Genomic DNA, 26,266 nt, shown 5'->3' on the forward strand with positions numbered 1-26,266 from the left:
TACCGATTCCGTTTCTTTATCAATATGTCGCTATAGATTTGTTATTTTTCTATAATTACCGTAAAGGCATTTCTTAAATGTGCATGTATTTTCGCAAACGTAAAAGTATCCTTGTGCTATGCATTTTAATTTGACTGGCCATTTAAAATCAATCAATTCGTACCAAGAGTAGAAGATTGTGTATTAAAAAAAAGCAAATAAAAAAGTGAAGACATTTGAAAGAATCGTTTTTGGCACCGGAAAACATATAGACTGTTTCCGACTGTAATACCAAACCTGATACTCACAGAAGTTCCGATTTTTTAGTCCTGCTTCCGATTCCGATTAATCGCCCCAATATGAATATATATATATATATATATATATATATATATATATATATATATATATATATATATATATATTCATATATATATATTATGATTGTAACATCTTTTCAGACGAGTGCTACTCTCTCAGACACTTAAAGTCCATGAGCCAAAAAATGACTTCCATAGCCACAGGACCATAGACAAATGCCTGAGGGAGTATCTATACATAGATGATATTACAGAGTCTTAGCTTTGTACGACAGCTCAGTCTCTCTCGGTTCAAAATGTTAAGATCCAGCAACAAGCAAGAGCAAGATAGCCAGCAACAAGTTAAACTGCAGACCAGTTTAATGCGGGTACTGGTTTCGCGCTTTATGGTTTTTTAAATCAGAAATTTACTTCTAGAAAGGTTGCCTTCACCACGGCTTACGGGAGCCCTCTCCACCCCAAGACACACACACATACACACAAACACACACGGTTCTAGTTGGCTGTTGACCCCAAAAAAGTTTTAATTCGCCTTTTGGAACGTCTTGTTTTTAATCCTTCAGGGAGACTAGCCATCTTCCACGATAAACAAGACTGGTGGGGAAACCAGTTTAGTCGCCGATGACCCGACCATGAGGCAGGTAGTACTGGTTTACATGGTACCATGACCTCACACACACACACACACACACACACACACAAACACACACACACACACACACACATATATATATATATATATAGTAATTTATAAAATATATATGGCGATTAAGCTACACTGAATATTCTGCGTTTCATCCAACTATAGGATTCGTCAGGCTTATGCGCCATAAGCCTGACGAATCCTATAGTTGGATGAAACGCAGAATATTCAGTGTAGCTTAATCGCCATATATATTTTATAAATTACTAACTAGCTCTACCTACGTATTGAGCACTTTTGAAGTAAATACTTAAAGTTTACGCATAAATCTATACTTTCGTATCGTAAATTTATGTGAATAAATGAAATAGTTATATATATATATATATTGCTTAATACATTTTCTCATTTATTGTTAACTTGCATGGAGACCGGATGTTGCACAGGATTTGATAAGAATTTGCGAATGTTCTATACTTCCAATATATTTACTGTCATATATATTTGTGAAATCGACACTTTTTAACACAAATCGATTGATTGCTTGCTGTAATCGAGGTACCGCCGTGGTGCACCGGGGAAGAAGCTTCACGTGTCTTAATCCACTGTACATTGTTGATTACATTGCACTGTAGACAACATACTGTTGATTTTATGATATTATGTTAAATATATAACGGTTTGAATGAAAATTAAAATGAAAAAGTTAAGTATCATGGTTCAATTATGCTTTAAACAGAAACATTCATTTCGAACGTGCTCCTGTTTTACAAAGAACCTACCTTTGATTTGATACCTCGAGCTTCTCTGATTTTATAATGATAAAACTTCTAAAACGCACTTGTTAGGCCTGTTATTATGCTTTAAAGGGTATTATTTGCTTAAAATTGCATGTTTCTGTCTTTAATCAAATTTTCAATCGATTTTCTTAACTTATCAGAGGCATTCCGTTACGGAACCCATTTACGAACACTCCTAGATACATAAATATATTTGTGTGAACTTAAATAAAAACACGGTCCAGCTGTTTCGGCGTCTATGGAGAACTAAGTCACAGACACAGACAAAGTACTATACATTTATAAGTATAAGCTCATCGTTGAAAAGATACACATATATTTTATAACGTTGTACATACGGAATCAATATAATGACTATAATATTTCATGCAATTGTTTAGTTATGCGTATGTATGCACGTATATGAGTGATTTTGTTTATGTGTGTATATGACTTTAAGTGGACGCCTTCATGTGATGGTATGTTCGCAGGCGAGTGTATGTTGGCCGTTTGCCCTCAACTTAAAGCACTCTTTAATAAATATCGAAACGAGATAAGTGGTCCAGTTCTGTGCCAAGGCGTCTATTCTTCTCGGTTCAGGGGTCATATCTTACTGTCTTCCTGTGCTTTGGATCACATTAGTGCTCTCTCTCACTCTCCTTCTCTCTTTCTCTCTCTCTCTCTCTTGTTTTTATGCCCCAGCCTTCATCTTCGTCTTCTGCATACCCTTTCCTTTTAAACTAACGCTAACCATTCTAACCATCTAAAAGCAGATTGACCCAAAGCCAAATTTGATCTTCTAATTCGTGTCTCCTTGGCTCCTGTCGCTCGGTTTTGTCGGCTTTCTCTTATACGCTCTCCCTCTCTCTCTCTCTCTCTCTCTCTCTCTCTCTCTCTCTCTCTTTCACGCTCTTACTACTTATCTATCTTTTGCTATTTGGTTTTCTTTCTCTTCTTTATAATTAACTTTACTTTCCATATTTATTACTCGTACTTTGTCATATACATTCGTATATCTCTTCTCCACACACAGTACTCTATCGCATTCATTTTATACCATCTCTGCAATAGTTCTACAGTTAGATACAATTCAAAGTTACACTGGCATATGAGATATACTGCGTGGAACGATAAAATTGTCGCCATAGCAAAAACGACATTTGTTTGGTGACGACCGGTTTTCTATTTTTTTTTTTTTTTGCCAACCATTTCCTCGTTGGCCAGTCCTGTACAAATCCTAAGAGTTATAGGGGCCTTTTATCAAGTCCGCAAGTGACACAATATTCAACGAGAGAGATAGGAGATGCGCCGCTGTATAACTCATGCTCTCTACCGATCCAAGTTATGACAACATACGCATTACCAACACCCTCAAAATACATCGCTGGATGGCCATGAATAACATTGACGTGCCCAGGGTGATGAGAACAAAGTTTCCTGCCAAGGTTCTGTTCTTCTGTATTCTTTCAAGAATGCCTAAACTGGCATCTAAGCTTCAGCCTCTGTCCCATCGTCAAAACGTTGCATCCCTCTGCCTGTTCTACAAGTATTTTAATGGTGAATGCTCTGATGAACTGCAAGCACTTGTGCCCCCACGACGTGAACACCCTCGACAGACCCGACAAGCTGAAAATCCCACCCCCACACTGTAGAGATCCCTAGATGTAAAAGATCTTTCTACTCCAGTAGTTTCTTCCCCAGAACTGCTAGGCTTTGGAATTCCATTCCACGTCACTGCTTCCCCAATTGTACTGACATGCATAAGTTCAAGTGCAACGTGAACCAACATCTTGCTGCCCAAATCCCTACATAGTACCCCAGTAGATGTTTCCCCTGATAGTAGCCCCCTACACCAAAGTGGCAATGTGCCTTGTTTGGGGTGAAAATGTAATAAAAAAAAAGTGAGGGCCACATCATGCCAACTCACATCTCCGAAGTCGGTTTCAAAGTCAACACTAAAGTGTAACTGGATGTACTGGTGCAATTAGGTTGCTGCTGGTAGACGCTGGGTGTGACAGCAGAACACGGTGCCGACCTACAAGTCCAAAGATACGTAGGCTTGGCTTCAGGAGAATTACAGCTTTGTCACTGGCCCTTTCCTCCCCTGGCCTGAACTTGCTGTAACTTCGTTTGTTCATATGTCGAGAACATAACAAACATGACCTCTCACAGCACGGAGGCTAGCCTGATCGCTGCCATCCGCGAAGTATTAACTAAACTCCCGGCGGAGTGTGGGAAAGGTATGCCCCCAGTTCCAGACCCGTATCAATGCGGTTATATATATATATATATATATATATATATATATATGTATATATATATACATATATATATATACATACATATATATGTATATATACATATATATATATATATATATATATATATATATATATATATATATATATAATTAGGAGTAAATTAAGTAAATAAAAATGAAAATAATCAGAAATATTCTTCGTCCACTTTTTTAAAAAACATTATGGGTATATATATATATATATATATATATATATATATATATATATATATATATATATATATATAGTAGAAATGGTAATTAATAAAAACCTGGAGAAAGTGCTCAATACCAATAGAGCAAAATGCGTTTTATTTTTTATTACCGTATCTTTCTGTTAAGTTACATTATTGTTTCAGCTACCCAGCCGTTTTTTTGGTCGTCTGTAGCTTCCTCAGACTTTTACATTCCATCATAACGAACATTTCTGTAAAAGTCTGAGAACGCTACAGACGGCAGAAAAAATGGCAGGGTAGCTGAAACAATGATGTTACTTAACAAAAAGATATGGTAATTAAAAATAAAACGTATATATATATATATATATATATATATATATATATAGTCTTATTTGTAGCATTCCGAATCATACTGGGTTTATAAAATTCAGTAATAGTTCATATACCGATAAATTTGAAGTCAAAAAGAGATGACTAAACCTGTAAGCTACATAATTATCATATTTAATAATTGAGCATTCGTATAGCGTTTAAACAAAATACTTTGCAAGGATGCGATAGAGGTAAAATAGTTACGTTTGTTTTATTTTCCTTATAAAGGAAATGTTTTCTATAATGTTTTATTTTTAAAGTGTTTTTCATTCAATAAGTCCGAAGAACGGATGTTCTTTGTGAAAATTTTAAAACGACATAATGTTTGAATTTGTCCAAATAGTCTTGAAACAATTGTAACTAACAATGAAATACACTGTTCGTTGCCATCAACCTAGTCTTGTTTTTTTTAAACAATATATATACATGCATATATAAATATATATATATATATATATATATATATATATATATATATATATATATATCAATTAATGATGGATATTGGAATCTAGAGAAAGTAGTTGAAAAACATAAATGTGTGTGTGAGTATATGTGTTCATAAATAGAATCAAGACAGACAAGGAGGAGGCTGTCTTTTCACCTCGTACCGTACAGTTGTCTGATGAATCCAAATAATACGAATAACTAATCCTCATCTCAAAACTTCAGAAACGTCAGAAGCCTTTACATCTTGGTTTAGATATGTAGTCATGTTTATATATATATATATATATATATATATATATATATATATATATATATATATATATCTTGCTACATCTGTTCATCAATCTCCATATGTATGTGTACACATGCTCATAAACGCGTGTGTGCGTATTCTGTGTGTACCGGTACGTGTAGAAGCATGTGTGATACTGTATTGGTGTACATGCATCCATCTTTACATATACGAATGTGTACGTGAGGTGTGTCGGTGTCCAATTCAGTATTTGTCGAAACACTTGGTTTTGAGTAAAGGCCACACAAGTTGCTGACCATTTCAAGTCAAAAAATATTGGGATGGTCGTATTCAGATAGATTATAACCTTATTGGCTATACCCGTTCCCCTATCCGCTGCTAGACCTGCCCGACCTGCACTCATGGTTTCATCATTACACCGAAGAAGACCAAAAGATTGATCGAAAATAATGGCCCCTGAAGAAAAAGCACGTTTTCTCCGAAATACATGTTGTATTCCTACATGTCAACAAATAGGAGATAAATACAAAAAAAAAATAAATAAACATTCTCGTATTGATTTTTTATCCATATACATATAAAAAGGGTGGTCAAAACATCACTGAAGGGTTTTGAACTTAAATATAATCTTTATTTGTCATGATGTCTGTACCTTTATCACAATCTGACTACGAAAAAAATGCAGAATTCAACCAATCTTTATTTATGAAAAGTAAAGAATTTTTAATGTTGCCCATTTTCAACGTCCTCTTTGAATTTTCAATTGGCCAGAACGCTCCCCAGACTTGACTAGCCTCGACATTTTTCTCGTGGGTAAATCTTAAAGTAAGTGTCTATGTTAACAAACGCCAAACCATGGAAGAATTGAAGTAAAAGACCAGGAACGAAATATTAGATTAAAATCGCAATTCTTAGATTCTTAGATTCTGCCAGGAAGCACAAATATACGCAACATTTAAAATACATTATTTTTGATAAATGAAAATGATTTAAGTTTGCATTTTTCGTTAACAACATAGTTTTCAATGGCTGATGTTGTTTGTTTTTGTTTTACGGCATATCAACCTTTTTCAGGTTATTTAATGCCGAATCTAGTTATTTTGAGGAACGATTTTTAATGGAGTATATATATTTTTTAAGTCAGATTCTATTTAATCCATAGTTGGGACCCTAACATGTACTACCACTCCGGGTCAGAGTGGACCTGGGAGCAATGACAATTAAAGGATGGCTCCACACTCTCCAAGGTCCGCAAGGTGGGGCCTCACCATCGGATATAGTTTTAGGTCATATCCAGGACCTTCAATGGCTGAGTCAGATTGTTAATAAATTACAGCACAATATCAAAACTAAATAATCTATGTAAAAACAGTTCAAGTTCGTTTCAGACAGATTATATATGTATTTTATTGAACCTATTGTTGATTTTATAAAATTATTTTATTTATAATTACTTACATTACAGTTGAAAATGCAAAAGTCAAGTATACAGTTTAAGTGAGTTATTTTTCGAACTCGCATTTGTTATTTCAAATGTATATGAGTGTATTTCTCTAGTATTACTGATTGTGCCATGATAATAGCTAAAATTTAAGTATTAAAAAAATAAAATATCATTGATAAATTGTGCTTTAAACAGAAACATTCATTTAAAATGCGCCCATGCCACATAAAAGTATCAACTGCTGATTATATGTGTTTTGTTTTTTTTTACTTGCGCGCTAACAAAACTTCTCAAATGCACTCGTGATGTGAGGCTGCGTACGGTGATAACTTTTGTCAAAATCGCATGTTTCTTTTTTTATCGAATTATTTCGATTATCGATTATCCATACTTATCGAAGACACTCCGACACAAAACCTATACAAAAATGCTGCAAGATACATGAAGTAACTTCTTGTGACATTTCATAAAAATCGAACCAGACGTTTACGAGTCGGTGGGGAAGGAATTCACGGAGATACATACACAGGGATACAGAAATTCCTTTTAAGTAAGTTAAGAGAATATATATATATATATATATATATATATATATATATATATATATATATATAATCATATATATATTTATATATATATAATCATATATATATATAATCATATATATATTTATATATATATAATCATATATATATATATATATATATATATATATATATATATATATATATATATATATATATATATATCAGATGTCAGCATCTTTCATCTGACCTTTCTTTCGATTTCATTGTATTCATCAAATTATTTTTCTCTGTGCCGCATCACTTCCCCATTCACAGAACGCATTCTCTTTAATCAAATTTTCCTCTCTCTTTCGCCAAATCCAAAATAACAGAAAAAAATCGTGATATCTCCTGCGCATATCGACAATTTGTTCATCTTCATTCTCGCACCGACTCTCCTACTGACGTTCTGGGAACATTAAGGAAAGATATTTACGTGATGCCAGGTTATTACGACCGAAAAAGACAAAAAAAAATGAAATAAAAACAACAACAACAACAACAACAAAACGAATATCGTCTCGTTTACTTGTGCCACATTTTCCCGCTGTATCTGCGGTTGCTCACTTTTTTTTTGTTTGCTTTCCCTCGCACTATTTTATCCATTTTCTTTGATGGGAAAGTTTCTCTCGCTATTCGTGCTCGTGCATATATTAATGCTTAATGTCAGCATCTTTTCTTGTGAAACACAAATGAAAGGAAAAGCAGTAACGTAAAAGGAAAGCAATCAGATTATATGGCAGTCTTTTACCCCTAATAATAATAATAATAATAATAATAATAAATAATGATAATGATGATGATAATTATAATAAAATAATAATAATAATAATGATAATAATAATAATGATAATAATAATGATAATAATAATAATAATAATAATAATAATAAAAATAATAATAAAAATGATAATAATTATAATAAAAAAATAATAATAATAATGATAATAATAATGATAATAATAATAATGATAATAATAATAATGATAATAATGATAATAATAATAAAAATAGTAATAATAAAAATAATAATAATAATAATATTAATAAAAATAATAATAATAATAATAATGATGATAATAATAATGATAATAAAATAATAATAATAATAATAATTAAAAAAAAAAAAAAATAATAATAATAATAATAATACTTTGTGTTTGTGTCGATACAAACTGGCGCCATATCAAATAAGTAAGGATGAAGGAGGATGGAAAGACTGAGGAGAGAAAGTACTAAACAGACCTCCGGTGGATGAGTGCTAAGGAGACTGGAACCTTGGGAAAGCTTTTTTTTCCACCCAATTTCCAGTGGAACCAATGGTTGCTACAAATGGAAAATCAGTAGTAAACGGCTATTGCACTATCGCAAATTTATCTGAAGAAGAAAAAGAACATTGAAACCGCATATCTAAAAGTTCTCTAACTCAACCTTACCGCACTATCCCTTCCCCCCGCCAAAGAACCAAGTAGTCAAGGAGGAATGAAAGACCGATGAACTTACCAGACCTCAGTCGAATAAGGACGAAGAGAACTGGGACCTTCTGGAGGCTTATTGCCATTCAAACCCCGGCAAAGACCAATGGCTGCTGCCAACGGCAGCTGTTGCGATAATGCAGATTTATTTGCAAATGTTATCAAAAGTGGTGGGGAGTACTGAGAACCTGGAGAGACTTGTTGTCACTCAGCTTCCAGTGAACACCACAGGCTGTTTTCAGGGAAAAATCTCTGAAGACATGTGTGAAAGCTCCTTGTGAGCCACTAATACTAATTGCTGTTTCCTGGACTCTGAGTGACAATAAGTTTCCGCAAAGTTCCATTACTTTCATCCCATTTCGATTATATTTGCAAATGAATTTGGATCATCGCAACAGCTGTTTGCCTTCGACTTTTCTCTGGCATTGTTCATCACTGAAATTTGATAGCGAAAAAGTTTCCGTAAGTTTACAGCTATCATTGCACTCATTGTACCCATCCATTGGAAGTCTGGATAGTGCTTTCTCCTTTCCGTCTTCCCATTATTATTATTATTATTATTATTATTATTATTATTATTATTATTATTATTATTTACTAAGTAGGAGTTTTCACACAGACCATCATCAAAGATGTATGCTCAATAACAACATGTGGTTTTCACTAGTCTCTAAATGATAACAAGTCTCCCTGGATTTCCAGCATTTTTACCTATTTTGATAACTTTCGTTAATTAATTTGCGTTATCGCCACAGCCATTCACAGTTGGTCCTGGATATGACATTAAACTATATCCGATGGTGAGGCCCCAACTTGCGGACTTTGGGAATGTGGAGCCACCCTTTAATTGCCATTGCTCCCTGGTCCACTCTGACCTGGAGTGGTAGTACCTGTTAGGGTCCCAACTGTGGGTTTAATTAAAGCTTACTTTAAAAACAAATGTACTCTATTAAAAAATTGTTCTTCAAAATCACTGGATTCGGCATTAAATGACCTAAAAAAAGGTTGATATGCCGTAAAATAAAAACAAACAAACATTTACCCTTGATTTCTTGCTGGCAACAGCCATTGACTTTCGCTGAGATTTGGGTGGCACTAAGCCTCCGCATAGTTTCAGTCCTGTTCGCACTCATCCAGTAGTTGCTTAATGCTTGCTCTCCTCGGTCTTTTCATCTTCCCCGACTCTTATCGACTATTTGGTGAGGTATCATTTGATGTCGACGCTATTGCAGGATGCGAAGAGAAGAAGAAGAAGAAGAAGAAGAAGAAGAAGAAGAAGAAGAGGAGGAGGAGGAGGAGGAGGAGAATTTGGGGGAAGCATGAATTGATTACAAAACGGTGTACAACAGGTTGCTCACTCACAGATCCGTGAAATATTGGTGATGATGAAAGCTGCTGAAATTTTTGCAGAGCTTCTGGAAAGCAGTATGTCTCAATGGAAAATTGTTCTGAAATCGAACAGTAAAGTTCATGTGGAGGTTAGCATGAAACGGGGCATATTCCAATGCCATGCATTATCTCCCATTTTTGTAATGCCACAGAGCATCCTCTCGAAGAGAGACAATCCGTTGTATTATTTTGAGTGGTGGCCCGCGCCGTGATCACTGCTATTCGTGGATGTATCTCAGAATAATGAAGCTAATTGTGACGTCAAAGTTGTGCTACAGAAATCTGACCAAGGCAGTGAATGCTTTCAGTGTTTTAATGTACAATTTGGGATTTTGGAGTAGTCTCACAAGAAGTTGCATGCTATGAGAATCAAGACAAGAAAGATTTCGGCAATTTTTGATTTACTACATATTTAAAGTACAGCTGCTAGATGTTAGCAAAAAGAGGCGGGCACTGAAATAGGATTGATGACCGTGGAAGACTGTGTTTGAACTGATAAGAAGTCGTTGAAAGAGTATGTGGTTTGAAGTGTGGAGCAGCCAGTGAAGATAAAATAGATGGGACCAAATCTGAGTATGTAACGCATATATTTAGAGTAAGGGTTAAATAATTGCCTCGAAAGTGTCTGTAAAATGTTTCAGTTTGTTCAAATTGAAAGCGTTTGCATAGTTTCCAGTGGACAGCTTTTCCATACGGTCATATCCGATTCTGAATTCCCTTTCTACGCGTTTGCTCTTTTCAGCTATTATGTGATTTAGATTTTAGAGTTCTTTCTCGTTGTCCACAGACTCTATATTTACTAATTTGCTTGTTCTACCTCTGCTATTGTTCGATATGACAACGTTGTGCTGTCCGGCTTCTGTTTGTTTGTTCATGCGTCACTTTCATAATCATGTTTAGTTGTCTTCCTGCGTCTCTTCGCGGGACACTCTTATAAAACGTCAACATAAATTTTTCTCCCCGCATTTTTTTTTATCCCTTTACTGTTTCTTCTAATTCGTTTTCTCATTATTATTCCTTTTTTGTCTTCTCCTGGAGGATGCTGCTGCTGCTGCTGCTGCTGTTGTTGTTGTTTTGTTATTGTTATTGTTGTCGTTGTTGTTGTTGATGATGATGATGATGATGATTAAAAAGTCTGAATCAAAGACAACGAAGGAAAAGAGAAAACGCTTATTTTTCTGACACGTTTTTCTTGCGAAAATCAGATGAATGCATTTCTTTTGATCTTGGAGAATAACGCTTATCTCGAGATTTCAGACGAGAGTTCGGTTTTAATCCGACTGAATGGATTGAAATTGTGAGGAAAACGTTCTATAAAGGGTTTGCTATACAGAAGCACATTATATATATATATATATATATATATATATATATATATATATATATATTTATATATATATATGTATATATACATATACATATATATATATATATAAATACGTATTTAAAAACAAATTATATAAATAGATACATGTATATGTATACATATAATTTTTGTACATGAAAATTAACATAGAAAAAAACTTTTTTTCTGTTTATTAAAAATATAAATACAACGTTGTTATATATGGGTGGAAAATTGCATTCATCTGCGAAAGACCTAACTAATTTGCATATTCATTTAAACATCCATTTTAATTAATTCCCTATTAGCTTTTTCTTCAGTTACCTCATGGGATTTAGTTTACTCTTGCGTGTAATTATATTCATGCCAATAGTCTACAGGATTTATACTTCCGTAATGTTTGCGTAAAAATTGTATAGTAAACTCAAAACTCTTTCATATATATGTATATATATATATATATATATGTGTGTGTGGGGGGTATATATTTGTTTAAAAAAAATAAGCCAACCACATTCCTCTCAGGTTTTTGTCTACAGGCATGAATCCTTATGTATAGGGTATTTAAACGCATGCGAAACTGGGTATTTAGCCGGGGGAAAACGGTTCAAAGGTGTGGAAATGGAAAAAAAATGGAAAATACCAGGTGAAGGTGCGTAATAGTTATTTGTTCATGTTTTAATTTTTTGCAGCAAACATGTTTTCATAGCTCAAGCATGAACGTAAATGAAAACGTAAATCGTAAGCTAAACAGTTTAGTTTCGATTCTCGGTCGTAGTGTACGAGATTTCTTTTTAACTTTCTAAATAATTACTATACATTGGGTCCAATAGAATCTATAATCTATAATATAAGGGGCAAAAATCGGCATAAATGTAAGTATGTGTGTATGTCTGCCTAAAACTTTCGACGGATGCGACGGATTTCCCCGCAATCGATATCGTTTTGCAGCTTGACCCTTCGGACGACAAATCCCGAAGAATTGGCTAAGAATATTAATTCATTCACCCTCAACATGATACTTTTCTACAGCGAGGGAACGTTTTTTTCGCCGATATTTTCCAAAGTTATCGCCTCTTTGTGATTGACTAGTCTTAATTTAAAATTCGACACTTCTGGTTTGGCGATGGGCGCAAGAGCTAAGGCGTCATGTTTTTTCACCTTATTTTCCTCTTTCGCCGTGCGGATTCAAGCCGTCCTGCATGCTACCACTGTTTTTTTATTTTTATTTTTGCCCAACACACACCTACAAACACCCGGGCAACGCCGGGCATCCAGGTTAGTGTGATAATTAATACGAAATTTGCATTAATAAAAATATCATATTTAAACGTATTTTACCACCGGGCAATGTTAGGACCTGCTAGTATATATATATATATATATATATATATATATATATATATATATATATATATATATATATATATACGTGTGTGTGTGTGTGTGTGTGATAGCTACCGCTTTAGCATAATGGAAGAGATGAGTTTTGCGAAGTTGATTATCAATTATTGTCAGCCGTTTTCCAAAAAACTGATTTTAGAATCGAACAAAATGTAAATGGTTAATAAATGGCGTGATCATGAGGCCAGGAGACATACAAAGGAAATAAGCAACAAATGAAGAAGAACTACAACAACAACAAATGCAAGAAAAGACAAATATACAAGAAATAAGGTCAAATTAAACCTCAGCGAAGCTTTATCGCCAATATAAAACTTATTTTGTTGGATTGTGAGCATGAGAATCAAATGGAATTGTAAGTGACAAATCAGTATTTGATTCTGGCTTGCCGATTCTTGTTTGCTTTTGTTGGCCGATACTGTTTGTAGTATAATTAAATATTTCGCTGCAAGTAATGCAATGGTTTACTTTTCCTTGATCCAAACGTCCCATAATATAACAATATTTGTAAAAATCACCAAGAATTTAATCAAGCAAATGACAAAATCTCATGCATTAACTTCTTGAATATAACGAGATTTGTTAACTTTACCTAAAATAAAAAACAAAACCCAACTAAGACAGCGGTATGTATCGAGTCAGTACAGTTAATACGAATATGAATATATATATATATATATATATGTGGGGGTGTGGGGGTGTATGCGTGTATCAAATATATTTATCTAATTTACATTGATTGCTGCATGACCGGGGGAGTCGCTGGTGGGGATAAAATACGGACGCCTCTGTGTAGCTATAAATATATTTCATAATTTAATGTAACATGCTAATGTTTTGGACAGACCATTGGTTAAAGCAATCCTCAATATATTTTTTAATATTCAAACGTTCGAGTGTAAAAATAAATTTGCCAATAGTTGCGGAGGTGTTCAACTTCCATGCCCCCACCAAAGGAATTTAGAAACATATGTATAAAAAAAAAAACACCGCCATTTTAGACACCTCACATTGTAACCGGCACCTTTTCCAACCATGGAAGCCTTACTTATAACTAAACAACCCGACCACCAATAAGGGTCAATTTAAGGACGAGGACTCGCTTAAAAGCTTTTAAACAATTTGGATCGATTTTTTCAATAAGTTCACTTAACGCAATTTTTTAATTCGTCACTCACCCTGAGACGACTCCTGGAAGGAGAAAACGTTTGCGATTATGACGATTTTTTTTCACACTCGAAAAAAACGTTCTTACATTAGTCGGCAAATGGAAAAAAACGCAAGAAAAAAATGTGCCATAGTCACGAACGTTTTCAACTCCTATGATTAGTCTTCAATAAAACATGCATACAAAAATGCTTCCTAGATATTATAATACATACATATGTTAAGATATGTTAAATTATATATATATATGTATATATACATATATATATATATATATATATATATATATATATATATATGGTAACCACTATGAAATGAACAACGACCACGTAACTCTGTAACTGCCAAAAATGACAGCCATACTAACCACCTTCTTCCTCCCTCTCCGTCTCCTTCCCTTTCCTCCCATCTATCTCTCCCCCTCTCTCTCTCCCTCTCACCTAATTAATATACCTTATCGAAAAGAAAAAAAAAAGTAGTCCAAATTTTAAAACCCAAAAATTGAAACTCTTTCCCCCTCTCCTCTCCATACCCCTCCCTTTTTTCTTTTCTCTTTACCATCCTCTCTCCCCCTCCCTATATCTGCATATCTCCACCCAAGCCTACCTGAATCTGCTACCCCCACACACAATACAACCTAATATACTTTTAACTTCAAAACTGAAATATTGTCATTACCTGCTTCCCCCTCTATTATCTCCTACCTCAAAACCCCCCTCTACTTTTTTTTCGGTATTCCTCCTAAAAATAATTCTTCCTAATATTAACCAACTATTTCTGTAAGGTCTGACGAGGCTGTTAAATCGTAAACACGGTACAACATCCGAAACATATGTAACCAAACAGATATCACAGTAATAAAGAATGTAATATATATATATGTGTGTGTGTGTGTGTGTGTGTTGAGAGTAAGAGAGAGAGAGAGAGGGGGTGAGAGAGTGAGAGACAGAAAAGTAGAAAGTGAGAAAGAAAGAACGAAAGTTTAAATTTCCCTCATTTTCATTAGCGATCAAATGTAAAAATCATAGCCAAGCTGTCTTTTCGTGTGCAGATTAAGCTTGTTTGCCGATTACTACATTCCAATGAAGAAAAAAAAATCGACGACCATTCCTTAATTTTCCATGGAAATTCATAATCTCCGAAAAGACCTCGTCTTTTTCTGTCATCAATGCCGCCATATTGGTTGATTATTTTCATTTTTTTTAACTTCGCAGCCTAATTAATTCTAAGCCGACCCAAAAAAAAAATATTCGTTCAACATGGCGTCAAAATTAGAATCAAATACAATCAAAGAAACAGATAAACAAAACTAAATCAAATTAAAAAAAAAATAAAAGAGATAAAGCTAGTTTCAGAAAACGTAGAATTTCAAAATAAACGTAGGGTGTTGTTGCATGATAAATCTTTATGAGCTTTACAGAAATATTTCATTTTACGTCCACTTTTCAGGAAAAGAGGCTAAAAAGATATTGGATTTAAATGCCTATTTACTCGTTTTATGGTTTTAGTGGATTTACTATTATTAATATTTGTTTATTTCTCTTTTATATTCATTATGCAAATTTTACGTTAGTTTAATATTTATATTTTAATACTTTATTTCTCTATTTCTTAATGCTTTTTTATTATTTATTTTTTCTAATTTTGGAAATGTTTTAAAGCATTTTATTGATCCGTTGACCCCATTAAAGTGATTGCAATTTAATTTTATAGGCGTAAGATGCATTGTGGGATTTTCTTCTCTCAACATTTTGTAAATTTATCTGAGAGGAAAAAAATCCATGGAAAATAAAATACAAGGCTTTATTTGTTTATTTTCCACTCCTAATCAAATATAATAATAAACCAAGTCTAATGTTCTTTTTTTCCGACGAAAGATAAATTAAAATCATATAATTAGAGATCAGAGATTGAAAAGAAAAAAACGATCCTAAAAATGTAAGAATGCTACGGCGATTAGGTCACTGTTTTTATAATATATGTTGAAGAAAAATAGCATTAAAGAACTAGCTTTTTCCGAATCAGCGCTGTCTGAAAGCCATATTTTTTCATTTATGTAAATATTGCCATAAATAAAATCACACAAGAAATCTTAAATCTTAATTTTCTTATCTAATTTTTATTTTCTGCGGGTTTTCCAAGAATTTCCGCTAATAAGGAAGGCATTAGATCTAAATAACTAGTCTTTTAAAAAATATATTTCATCGAAGTATATTGATAATAACGTTATAGAAAATAACAAAAGCAAATAGGCTAGTCAAAATCAAATTTTGATTCTTCGGCTTACGAGATACTTCAATTCAGTTGGACTTTATAATTCGGCCGAGGTGTTATATATTATTTGTTTCATGACTGGTCTGTGTATAGCTTTATAAAATCAAATTAAAGAAAGGGAACTGCATAAAGTAAGTGTTATTGCAATTATGACGATATTGAAACAGTTTTAAGTGATCATATAAAAGAAGTACTTATTTGAATAAACGTAGTTATTAGAAATTGATATCTCATAGTGATTGACTTTTTATTACAATACTAGCCTGGGTGTCCGGCGTTGCCCGGGTGTTTTGAAGTGTGTGTTGAGAAAAAAAAATGTAGTAGGCAGGAAAGCTCGAACCCGTACCGCGAAGGAGGAAAAGCACGTGAAAAAGCGACATATTTGCTGTTGCGTCCATCGCTAAACTGGAAGTAACTAACGTCAAATGTAAGGCTAGTCAATCGAAAAGAGTGGATGACTTTCGAAACTATCTGCGAAAAAAGCTCGCCCTTCTTGTATAAAACTGCCCAGTTGAGGGTGAAGGAATTTATGTTTTGGACCAAACTTTCGATATTTTTCATCCGAAAGTTCGAGGTTTAAAACGACACGAGTTTCGTCACGTTCCACCGTGTTTGTCAAACGTTTTAGGCAGACATACATACATACATGCATTTAAACAGACAGGTAAGATTAATATTATAGAAGATGCCCCAGAAATATTTTAAAAAAATACATTATCATTATCACTACAAAAATATTTGACGCATATATACTACACTAGATCCCGAAAGGAGCGGATAACACTTGGTTGCATGGTATCATATCCTACATATAATGCAATATTTACCAAATTAGCAAGTAATCGTTACGAGGATTCTTCATGATACCATAATTGATAATAAACTAACTTCAAACGGAGGAACTAATTCCTGCAAAAAACTCCAATAAATCCTGAAAGGAATAGCTCATGATAACAAAACAGATACTACACAGCTGGACGTAATGTGTGTGAGGATAGGACAATAACAAGAACACAGAAACTCGTCCACATCGTCTAACAGGAAAGTGTGAGGATTTAGTCATCAAGATACCTGATCATAATACATTTAAACTTATGCGGGTTGGTACAGCTAGTGGGGCGTAGAAAACAGGGCGTAGATTTTAATGTCTAATAGTCCGAGAGAAGAAACCATTGGAGTATAAGGCTTTTGGACATCTAAGCAACTCAGCAGTGAAAGGTTGGATTTGGCTGACAGTTGGTTGAAATGACACATGGAAGCAATCTTGATACGATAGGACAGAGGTTGAAATGACACATGGGAGCAATCTTGATACGATAGGACAGAGTTTGGAGCTTGATTGATAATGCGGGGGCTAATAGATTTGAGGATCTTTTTTAAATGTCTATATGAATGCTAGGTGGAAACGAATGGTAGAAGCAACAATACTCCATGCAAAGGCCGAATTATTGTCTCGTAAATATATACCATGCTTTCTGGTGCGTGTTATTTTCTAATACGGTAGGGAGGCAATCATCTTTGCAGAGGTCTTGGCAATTTTGTAAATGGATTTGTCTTGCTTCTGAATCCCAGTGGATATTTTGAACTATCTAAGATAACGTTTGAAACTATTATTTTTTTTTCTGTGCTTGCTTAGTTAAACAATATGAGAAAAAAAATTGTTTCATGTTGCTACGGCTTTAATTTCTACATTTTCAGTAAACTAATCTTAACAGTCGGGATGTTAAAAATCGATCCCTCTGAATTAGTGAAAATTGTTGTGTTCTAAATTCCTTACACATTAGCATGTTTTGCATTAGGTTTCTCAAGTTTAACAAGATGCACATGATGAAGGTCACACACTGCATTGACCGAAACTTTATTGGATTAATCTACGATAGGATGATCCAAATTATACGAAAGAACCATCCACATGTTGTTTTTTTCATACGTTATAAAATACAATTTTAAACGCGTTCAAATATTACCAATAAATATTAACATTAGCCTTCGATTTCATCTACATAATCTCTCTCACGTTCGGTCTCTTTCTCTCAATATATATATATATATATATATATATATATATATATATATATATATATATATACACATATACCTTTCTTTGGGTTGAGCACCTTGTAAATATATTTTCACCCGACACGTATTTTAGCAATTTAGCGAAGCCCACTATTTATTTGTTTGTCAACAAATGATGGTTTTAGCACTTTCTGCGACGGGCGAGTGGGGATTTTAGACAGGCTCGAAGAGAAGTATTTATGGCGCTGATTCGTAGCCGATGGTTAGAGCTGTCAACTGTCAATGCGACGGTTGTAGGTTCGATCCACGACTGGAGAAAAGTGTTTGTCTAGCCGCACCGATGAGTTGTGATACAAAGAAACAGTACTGTATTTGAATGATAAATGTATATATATATATATATATATATATATATATATATATATAAGTGAGTATGTTGTGTAAGGATATTCTTAACCTATATACTCAATAAATTTTTTATCTACAGTCTTTAAATGTAGTATATCGGAAATTCAGACATGTGGGCTACTTTGTAATCGGTGTCCAACAGGAAAAAAAGCTGCCTTGACTTAACAATTGAAAATTGTTAAGTCGGGGGAGGAAGCATCGGATTTTAATCTGTTTGTCAATTGTTTCACGATCACGCGTGCGTGAGTAGTTCATATGACATATTCCTTATGTTAAAGATAAGTAGGTTGGAAATATATTTTAAAGATCATGTCAAGCTGGTCTAATGATTATCTTACTTGACTCTCTCTCTCTCTCTCTCTCTCTCTCTCTCTCTCTCTCTCTCTCTCTTTAGGTTTGGGTTTCAATTTCAGCTCGAGTATGTTTTTCATTTATAGAAGTAAACTGTTTAGAAGAAAACATAATACTCATATACACATGTTTCTGTTTCTGTATGAATTATAATATAATATGTATGCTCATTTTACGACTGGGCAACACCAGGTTGCTTGCTAGTAAATAAATAATTTTATTTCTTTGTGTGTTTAAAATAAACTGAAAGTGTATACGCACTGTACGATTGAGTTAGTTTCAGGGAATGTTAATTGTACAACACCTATATCTTAGATGATACCGGAAATAATATTGCTTAACTTCTGGGATCTTAGACTGTGTTGTTTTTCAACGTGACATAGTCATAGGATGTCAATATATATATATATATATATATATATATATATATATATATATATATATATATATATATATATATATATATATATATATATATATATATATTACTGAAAGCGTCCGATTTTCTGAATTTTAAGAGTCCCGAAATCGACATAACGTGTTCGTGTTGAACAAGAAAGACTAAATAAAAGTTGAAGATTACCTTCATCGAAAATTTATTTAAAAATATCTAAAATATTCCTGATAATTAAAATTATACAAATTGTCTATATTTTAAGCACTCTTAAACAATCATTAAAAAAGGAAAAGAGTTAAGATTGGTACCTGGTGTCAGCAATATATAATTTCATTTTTCTGTGAATTTTAAACTGAAAAATGATGCACATTTTGTTCTGAGGTATTAGAAATAGTTAACGTACAACCCTTATATCCATCTTAGTTTTGATCGGACACAACGTTGCTTAACTTCTGGAATCCGGTGCTTCAACGTGATATAGCCGTGGGATGCTGAGAGATATGCTAAACAATCTATCCTATTTTCTCAGCTCAGAATCAGTTAACTTCGCTAATCTGAACTCGGCTTGTCAGTTGCAGATACGTACGCATTTCACGCTTCGACGAACTCATTTTCGACAGCTCAAAAGAATCGCTCGAGAGCGGCTGGAGAAGGCCGTGCTTTCCTTCTGTGATTGGCTCACAAGCGCGACTGGTCTGGACAATGTACACTTTGAACTGACCATTAGCCGTAATGGGCATTGTGAAGTGGCGTTCATATGGAGTTAATGTTATTCGGCCTTAATCGGTGCGATGGCGGATTTCCATAACTATTATTCTCAATGTGACTGTAATTCAATTACCATTCCAATCTCAGTTATTGTAATACAATGATATATAATAACATTAAGTATATATCATTATATACTAACTAGCTCTACCTACGTATTGAGCACTGTTGATGTAAATACTTAAAGTTTACGCATAAATTTATACTTTCGTATAATTATTTTATGTGAGTAAATGAAGTAGTTATATATATATACATATATATATATATATATATATATATATATATATATATATATATAGAAAGAGAGAGAGAGACAGAGACAGATATAGAGACAGAGAAGGAGAGAAAGGAGGGAGATAGATATATAAACAGATAAACAGGGATATATAATGAGAAAGAGAGCGGCATACACGTTTATGTGTACATCTGTATACATAAAGAGAGTTTGTTAGAGGCGGCGAACTTTAAATGAAAATATATCACAAAATGTTTTTTTTTCTTATTATACAAATATGCGGTTTATTGTAAAGACTTACTTTTGACATTGATTATTGAAATGCAATTATTGTGATATGTCTCTGACGCTCGTGTATATAAAGCGTAATCTCGTGATCTAATTTTCAAACACTCTGCGCATTCAACTTGGGCGATGTATCGGCAATAACGCTTCCAATGTTGACGCCCAAGTGATCTATTTTGTCTGGTTTATCAGCGTACACATTAGACATTATGAATTAATCCAATGTGATTAAATCGCATGAACGATGTGCCCAGTGGGCAGATGAATTTCGTGAAATTATCTATTCACAAAATATCGCTCTAATTAAATTGAGTTTCTCCTTTGCCCTGCCCCTTTAAAACGCCACTCGGGTGTCAGTCGTTTGATGATGAATTGCACAACCAAGTAAAACTCACAATAACCGATAGTGTCAAAATCCGCAATCAAAGAAAATACAGTTGCCAATAAAGACCTCGGTGTCTCTACAAAACACCCTGTACAACAAAGATGGTGATTATTTGTACCGATAATATATATATATATATATATATATATATATATATATATATATATATATATATATATATATATATACATTGGTTTGCACGGTACCCAAGCTCAAGATGGCTGACTTGTAACACTGAGAGGATGTAATTTCTTTATCCCAAACGAAAACACAATGTTTATCATATACGATATTAACTTTTTGTTGGTAACATCAAATGGAAATGACATGTAATGATATGGTGAGAAGAGAAATTTTTATGAAACCATAAAATCATAAAATTGCCATCCTATTTACGAAACGGCTGTAATGAAGAAATCCAAGATTAAATAAACAAATGTTATAAAAAAGGAAAAATGTAAGTCTTTGAATTTGAATATATATATATATATATATATATATATATATATATATATATATATACAATTATTTATTTATTGCAAAATAATAATCGATTATATTCACACACAAAACACAAATACACACACACACACGTACGCACACAGATAGACACGTACGCATGTGGTATATGAACTAAATGTTACGTTATATAACCTGGAACAACAACAGTTACGATTAGAGATGCTTTGTTGCCTGTTGGTGGATATTTTAAACTGATTTAGGGGCGATAATTTTCGCTGGTTTTAAGCGAATTTGGAGCTGGGGACATTCTTTTTGCCTCCTCAATTTGAAGTTATTTTTTAAAATTGACGTAAACACTAGAATATTTCAATTAAAAGTCAAATATGAACAGGTAAAATTATAGAGGAATAAAAGGCCAATCAAATGAGGTATAGGTTGTTTTAACAGTTACATTAAATTAAGCTTAAAGTTGCAGTTTTGGAAAACATTACACGTGCGGACTTTCTTTTTGCCGGTTCTGTATATATATATATATATATATATATATATATATATATATATATATATATATATATATATATATATATATGTATTTGTTCGCTGTCATGGCTCATGGCTCTTGTGAACGGCGATGTAGTTTGGCTGTGGAAAGAATTGCATACACACAAGAACACACACGCACGCACCCCCCCCCACACACATATATATATATATATATATATATATATATATATATATATATATATATATATATATATATATATGAAGCAAAAAAACGAAAATCATCATTTGATTTTGTCAATCCAACTCTCAAAAGGCCAGTTTAATATGAGGTGAAAAAAAAAAGAATATAAAAAATGGTGAGTACTTACATAGTTGTACCATATATTTAATACTAGAACTTGATTTTTTTCATCTACATCAACAATCTGAATGAGGCTGAGGTCAAAGTTGACGGTGACGGTCTCCGATGTGTTGAGCACGGGTCTGCCTATCTTGCCTAGTTTGGCATATCTATCCAGCAGTCGTTTCACCAGGAGCTTCTCGTCAGAGACAAGCAGGTTATGATTGAAGGCGGCTGACGCTACAAAAACACAAGGAAAGAAAGGGAAGATCATTTGATTAGAACGAAAATAATGTGGGTTGGGTAATTAAAAAAAAGTGCAAAAAATATGGAAAATAAACAATCTTTTAGAAAAAATCATAAAAAATAGTCAGGTTTCATTTCGTTTACGTACTGGCGTCTATATAATGTGTTTAAACTGAGATGAAATCTGTGCCCACTTATTGATTGGTTGGTTTGGTTTAGTTATTTTTTTTACGTCATATTAACCATTTTCAGGTAATTAAATGCAGAATCCAAAGATTTTGAAGAATTTTTTTTTAATAGAATATATTTGTTGTTTTCAAATGGGAGCCTAACAGGTACTACCACTCCGGGTCAGAGCAGACCTTGGAGCAATGACAATTAAGGGGTGGCTCAAAACTCCCCAAAGCCGACAAGCTGGGGCCTCATCACTGGATATAGTTTAAGGTCATATCCAGGACCATTCTCTTTGATTGGATATATCTTAAACCTGTATACGTGTTTGAGAGTGTTCTTTTTTTAATGGAAAAGTTTGTGTTATATATTAGGGGTCACAGATTACGCAGAAAAGGATGTCAGGAAATCATGCAATTTTCGGAAGATATCTTTTCATAGAAGAAAAAAAGAAAAAAAAAGCGTATGTAAGGTGTTGTCCTTAATGGAAGCGTCATATAATAAGATTTAGCGGGACGGACTATCCGTCTGTTTCTCCTTCTTTCTTGAAGCAACCTGTTGTTTCCATGTGTTCTGTGACTGTTTCTTTTTTTTATTAACCCTGGTTTTAGTAAACATCAGCGCTCGAGTGATTTTAAAATGTGTCAACAATAGGAAACAACTGTATAATGATGTGTGAGGAATCGAAAATATAACTAAAGTCCAGTTTGTGGTAACCCTAACTTTTGTGTATTACTTATAATTAGAGGATTCGCCTTATTTTTATTATTCGCCTTATTTTTATTATTCGCCTTATTTTTATTATTCGCCTTATTTCTAGAAGTAGTTATATTACTAGTCTTTATCTGATCATTTGCAGATAAAAACTAATTTATTTTTGAACGGGTTTTGAAAGCTTTAAAATATTTAAATTTATGCTTAGCACCATGCAAAACTGCTAAATAGACATACACAGAAAATTTGGGATAACTATGGTAATATAGTCCTAAAAACTCTTTGTTTTATTAGCCCTAAAATAACCCCTGGACCATACCTAAGAGTTATCACGAAGTATACAGAAGCAAAAGTATATAGAAATCAGTTAGTTACAATTTTTCAGAAAGTTTTATAAAAATCCAAGGAATCATTTTTTTTCTTTAATAAAGAAAAAAGTGTCAATTTTAGCCATTTTAACCCGAAAGCCACTCCTAGGGGTTCAACTGGAGTTTTCTCGAATAATCCATTCTGTTACTTTTTACGCGTATCGTGTTTAACGTTTTTGCAAAATTTCAAAAAATTCGATGGCGCAGTTATTGAGAAAGTTGCGGACAGACTATTTGTCTTTTTTCTTTCTTTCTTTCTTTCTTGGAGTCTCTAGATGTCTTTGATATGCAACCAATTCCCAGAAAATTAATGAAATAGAGGGAGAGAGAGAAAGAGAGAGAAAGAGAGAGATAGAGAGAAAGTGAAAGGCTCACACAGGATACGAGGTGGAGAGAGGATACATAAGATAAGTATAGAGATAGAGAGATAAAGTTTTAAAACAAAGATTTTACAAGCAATTTTTTGTAACACTTCTATGTTGTTATCCATATACCGGATAAAGATCTATCCATGCTAATCTAATATATAAACGGCAAAACTTGTGTATGCGTGTGGGTTTGTACGTCTGCCAAAAACTTTCGACACACGCGACAGATTCTGAAAAGTTCGGTATCATCTTGAAGTTCAACGTCTCGGATGACAAATATCGAAAAATTGGCCAAACAAATAAATTGATTTACACATAACTGGGCAGTTTTCTACAAGGAGGGGGTCGTCTTTTTCGTCGGTATTTTTGCAAGTCATAGGCTCTTTTCGATTGACTACCTTTAATTCACACGCTCGTGACTTTCGTTTGCGCGATGAACGCATCAGCTAACACGTTAGTTTTTCACCTTCTTTTTTTTCTTCGCATTGCCTACTATCATTTTTTTATTTCACAATAACTCTCTTAAACCGGACTGCCTACTGTTTTTTTTAGTTCCTCCCTTCCTACTCCCCCTTTTTCAGTGTTCCTCTGCACAGCTGGTATCCCCGCTAGTTTATTTTATAAAAGGTGTGTCTCTGTGCGTTTGTATGTTTACCAAAAACTTTGGACACACGAAACGAATATTGACAAAATTTGTATCGTTAAAAAGATCAATCTCTCAGACGATAGATATCACAAATTGTTTAAAATCATTAATTATTTAACAGTCAACTGGGCCGTTTTGTAAAGAGGGGCCAGTTTTGCGTCCACATTTTTGCAAGTCATTCACGCCTAACGATTGAACGTACGTTTAGAAGACCTTATTTCAAGGCCAGTGAGTTTATAAAGTCGCACTGGGCGAGACCGCTTACTCGTTAGCGGTTTACACCTCGTTTCGCTTTACAGGTTGTAGCCTGGCTATTGCGGCGATATTTTTAACTGTCGTACAGGCACACGCTACTATTTTGATTGAAATTTCTTTTCTTTTTTTGTCTGGGTTAGGTCTATAGTCTTACTTTAACACCTCCTGATACCCGGGCAACGCCAAGTAGTCATGCTAGTCTTACATAACATGTTATTATAATGAATATCGAAATGTATTATTTCGCATATAACAGAACCCTTCCGCGGTTGTCTGTATTTGAAAAAGGAGATTCAACTGACTACTGATACTGGCACAAAACTCTGAGCGATCGTAGGTTGACATTTACGATGTCAATCCAAATTAACGGAAGAAAAAGCTTCTCTTTTTTTTAACTGAAATTAGGTTCAGCATGCCTGCATACTCAATGTTATGGTTGTCCAAACAGCAAGTGCGCACTATAGCCATAACCCGCTGCCACCAGCCTTAAATATTCTGTCCCGTCTTTTACTCGCTGGTACTCTGTCTATTTTTCTGTCTGTTTCTGGCCTTCTCTTTTTTCCCGTCTCTCTGTCCTTCTGTTCCCTTTTCGATTTCTAAACTGTCTCCGATATTTTCTGTTTAGAATATCGATTGAAACCGGCGCCCATCTCCTTCCCCTGAACCCACTCTATCACTCTTTCCTATTCGAGCGAAAATGTTCGGCTTTTAATGGACTACACGTCATGTTACAACGGCAAAGGAGTGGCTTTCTATTCTGAACACGTGCGAGTTCTTTTACCTTAATGTCTGACTTTAAGTGTAGGTTTGTGTGTTGGGCTTGCACTTTTTTTTATGACATCGTTCGATGGAGCCATAAGCGAGTGTATGTGTAGTTGTTTAATACACAATGTTTTATCTGCCAATATAAGAGACTTGAATATGTAGATCTGAACGAAGGCCGCCTAACCATTCATACGTATTCTTTAAATAAACTGAGAATTTGAGATCGGAGGACATGCAA

The 26,266-nt window shown here is 33.9% G+C and overlaps 1 protein-coding gene across 4 annotated transcripts in view; it reads right to left on the minus strand.

Annotated features, from left to right (window-relative positions):
* Positions 1–26,266, minus strand: part of LOC145252815 (neuronal acetylcholine receptor subunit alpha-10-like) — a 979,766-nt gene that overhangs the window by 481,667 nt on the left and 471,833 nt on the right. For all 4 annotated transcript variants that reach the window (XM_080112788.1, XM_080112784.1, XM_080112787.1 and 1 more), the window contains one exon: positions 22,524–22,735. In XM_080112788.1, the coding sequence (XP_079968914.1) occupies positions 22,524–22,735 (212 nt within the window). The remainder of the gene's footprint in view (positions 1–22,523; positions 22,736–26,266) is intronic.

The sequence above is a fragment of the Euprymna scolopes genome, chromosome 29 (assembly GCF_053919585.1).
Source record: "Euprymna scolopes isolate OS-2025 chromosome 29, ASM5391958v1, whole genome shotgun sequence".
NCBI classification, from domain to species: Eukaryota; Metazoa; Mollusca; class Cephalopoda; order Sepiida; family Sepiolidae; genus Euprymna; species Euprymna scolopes.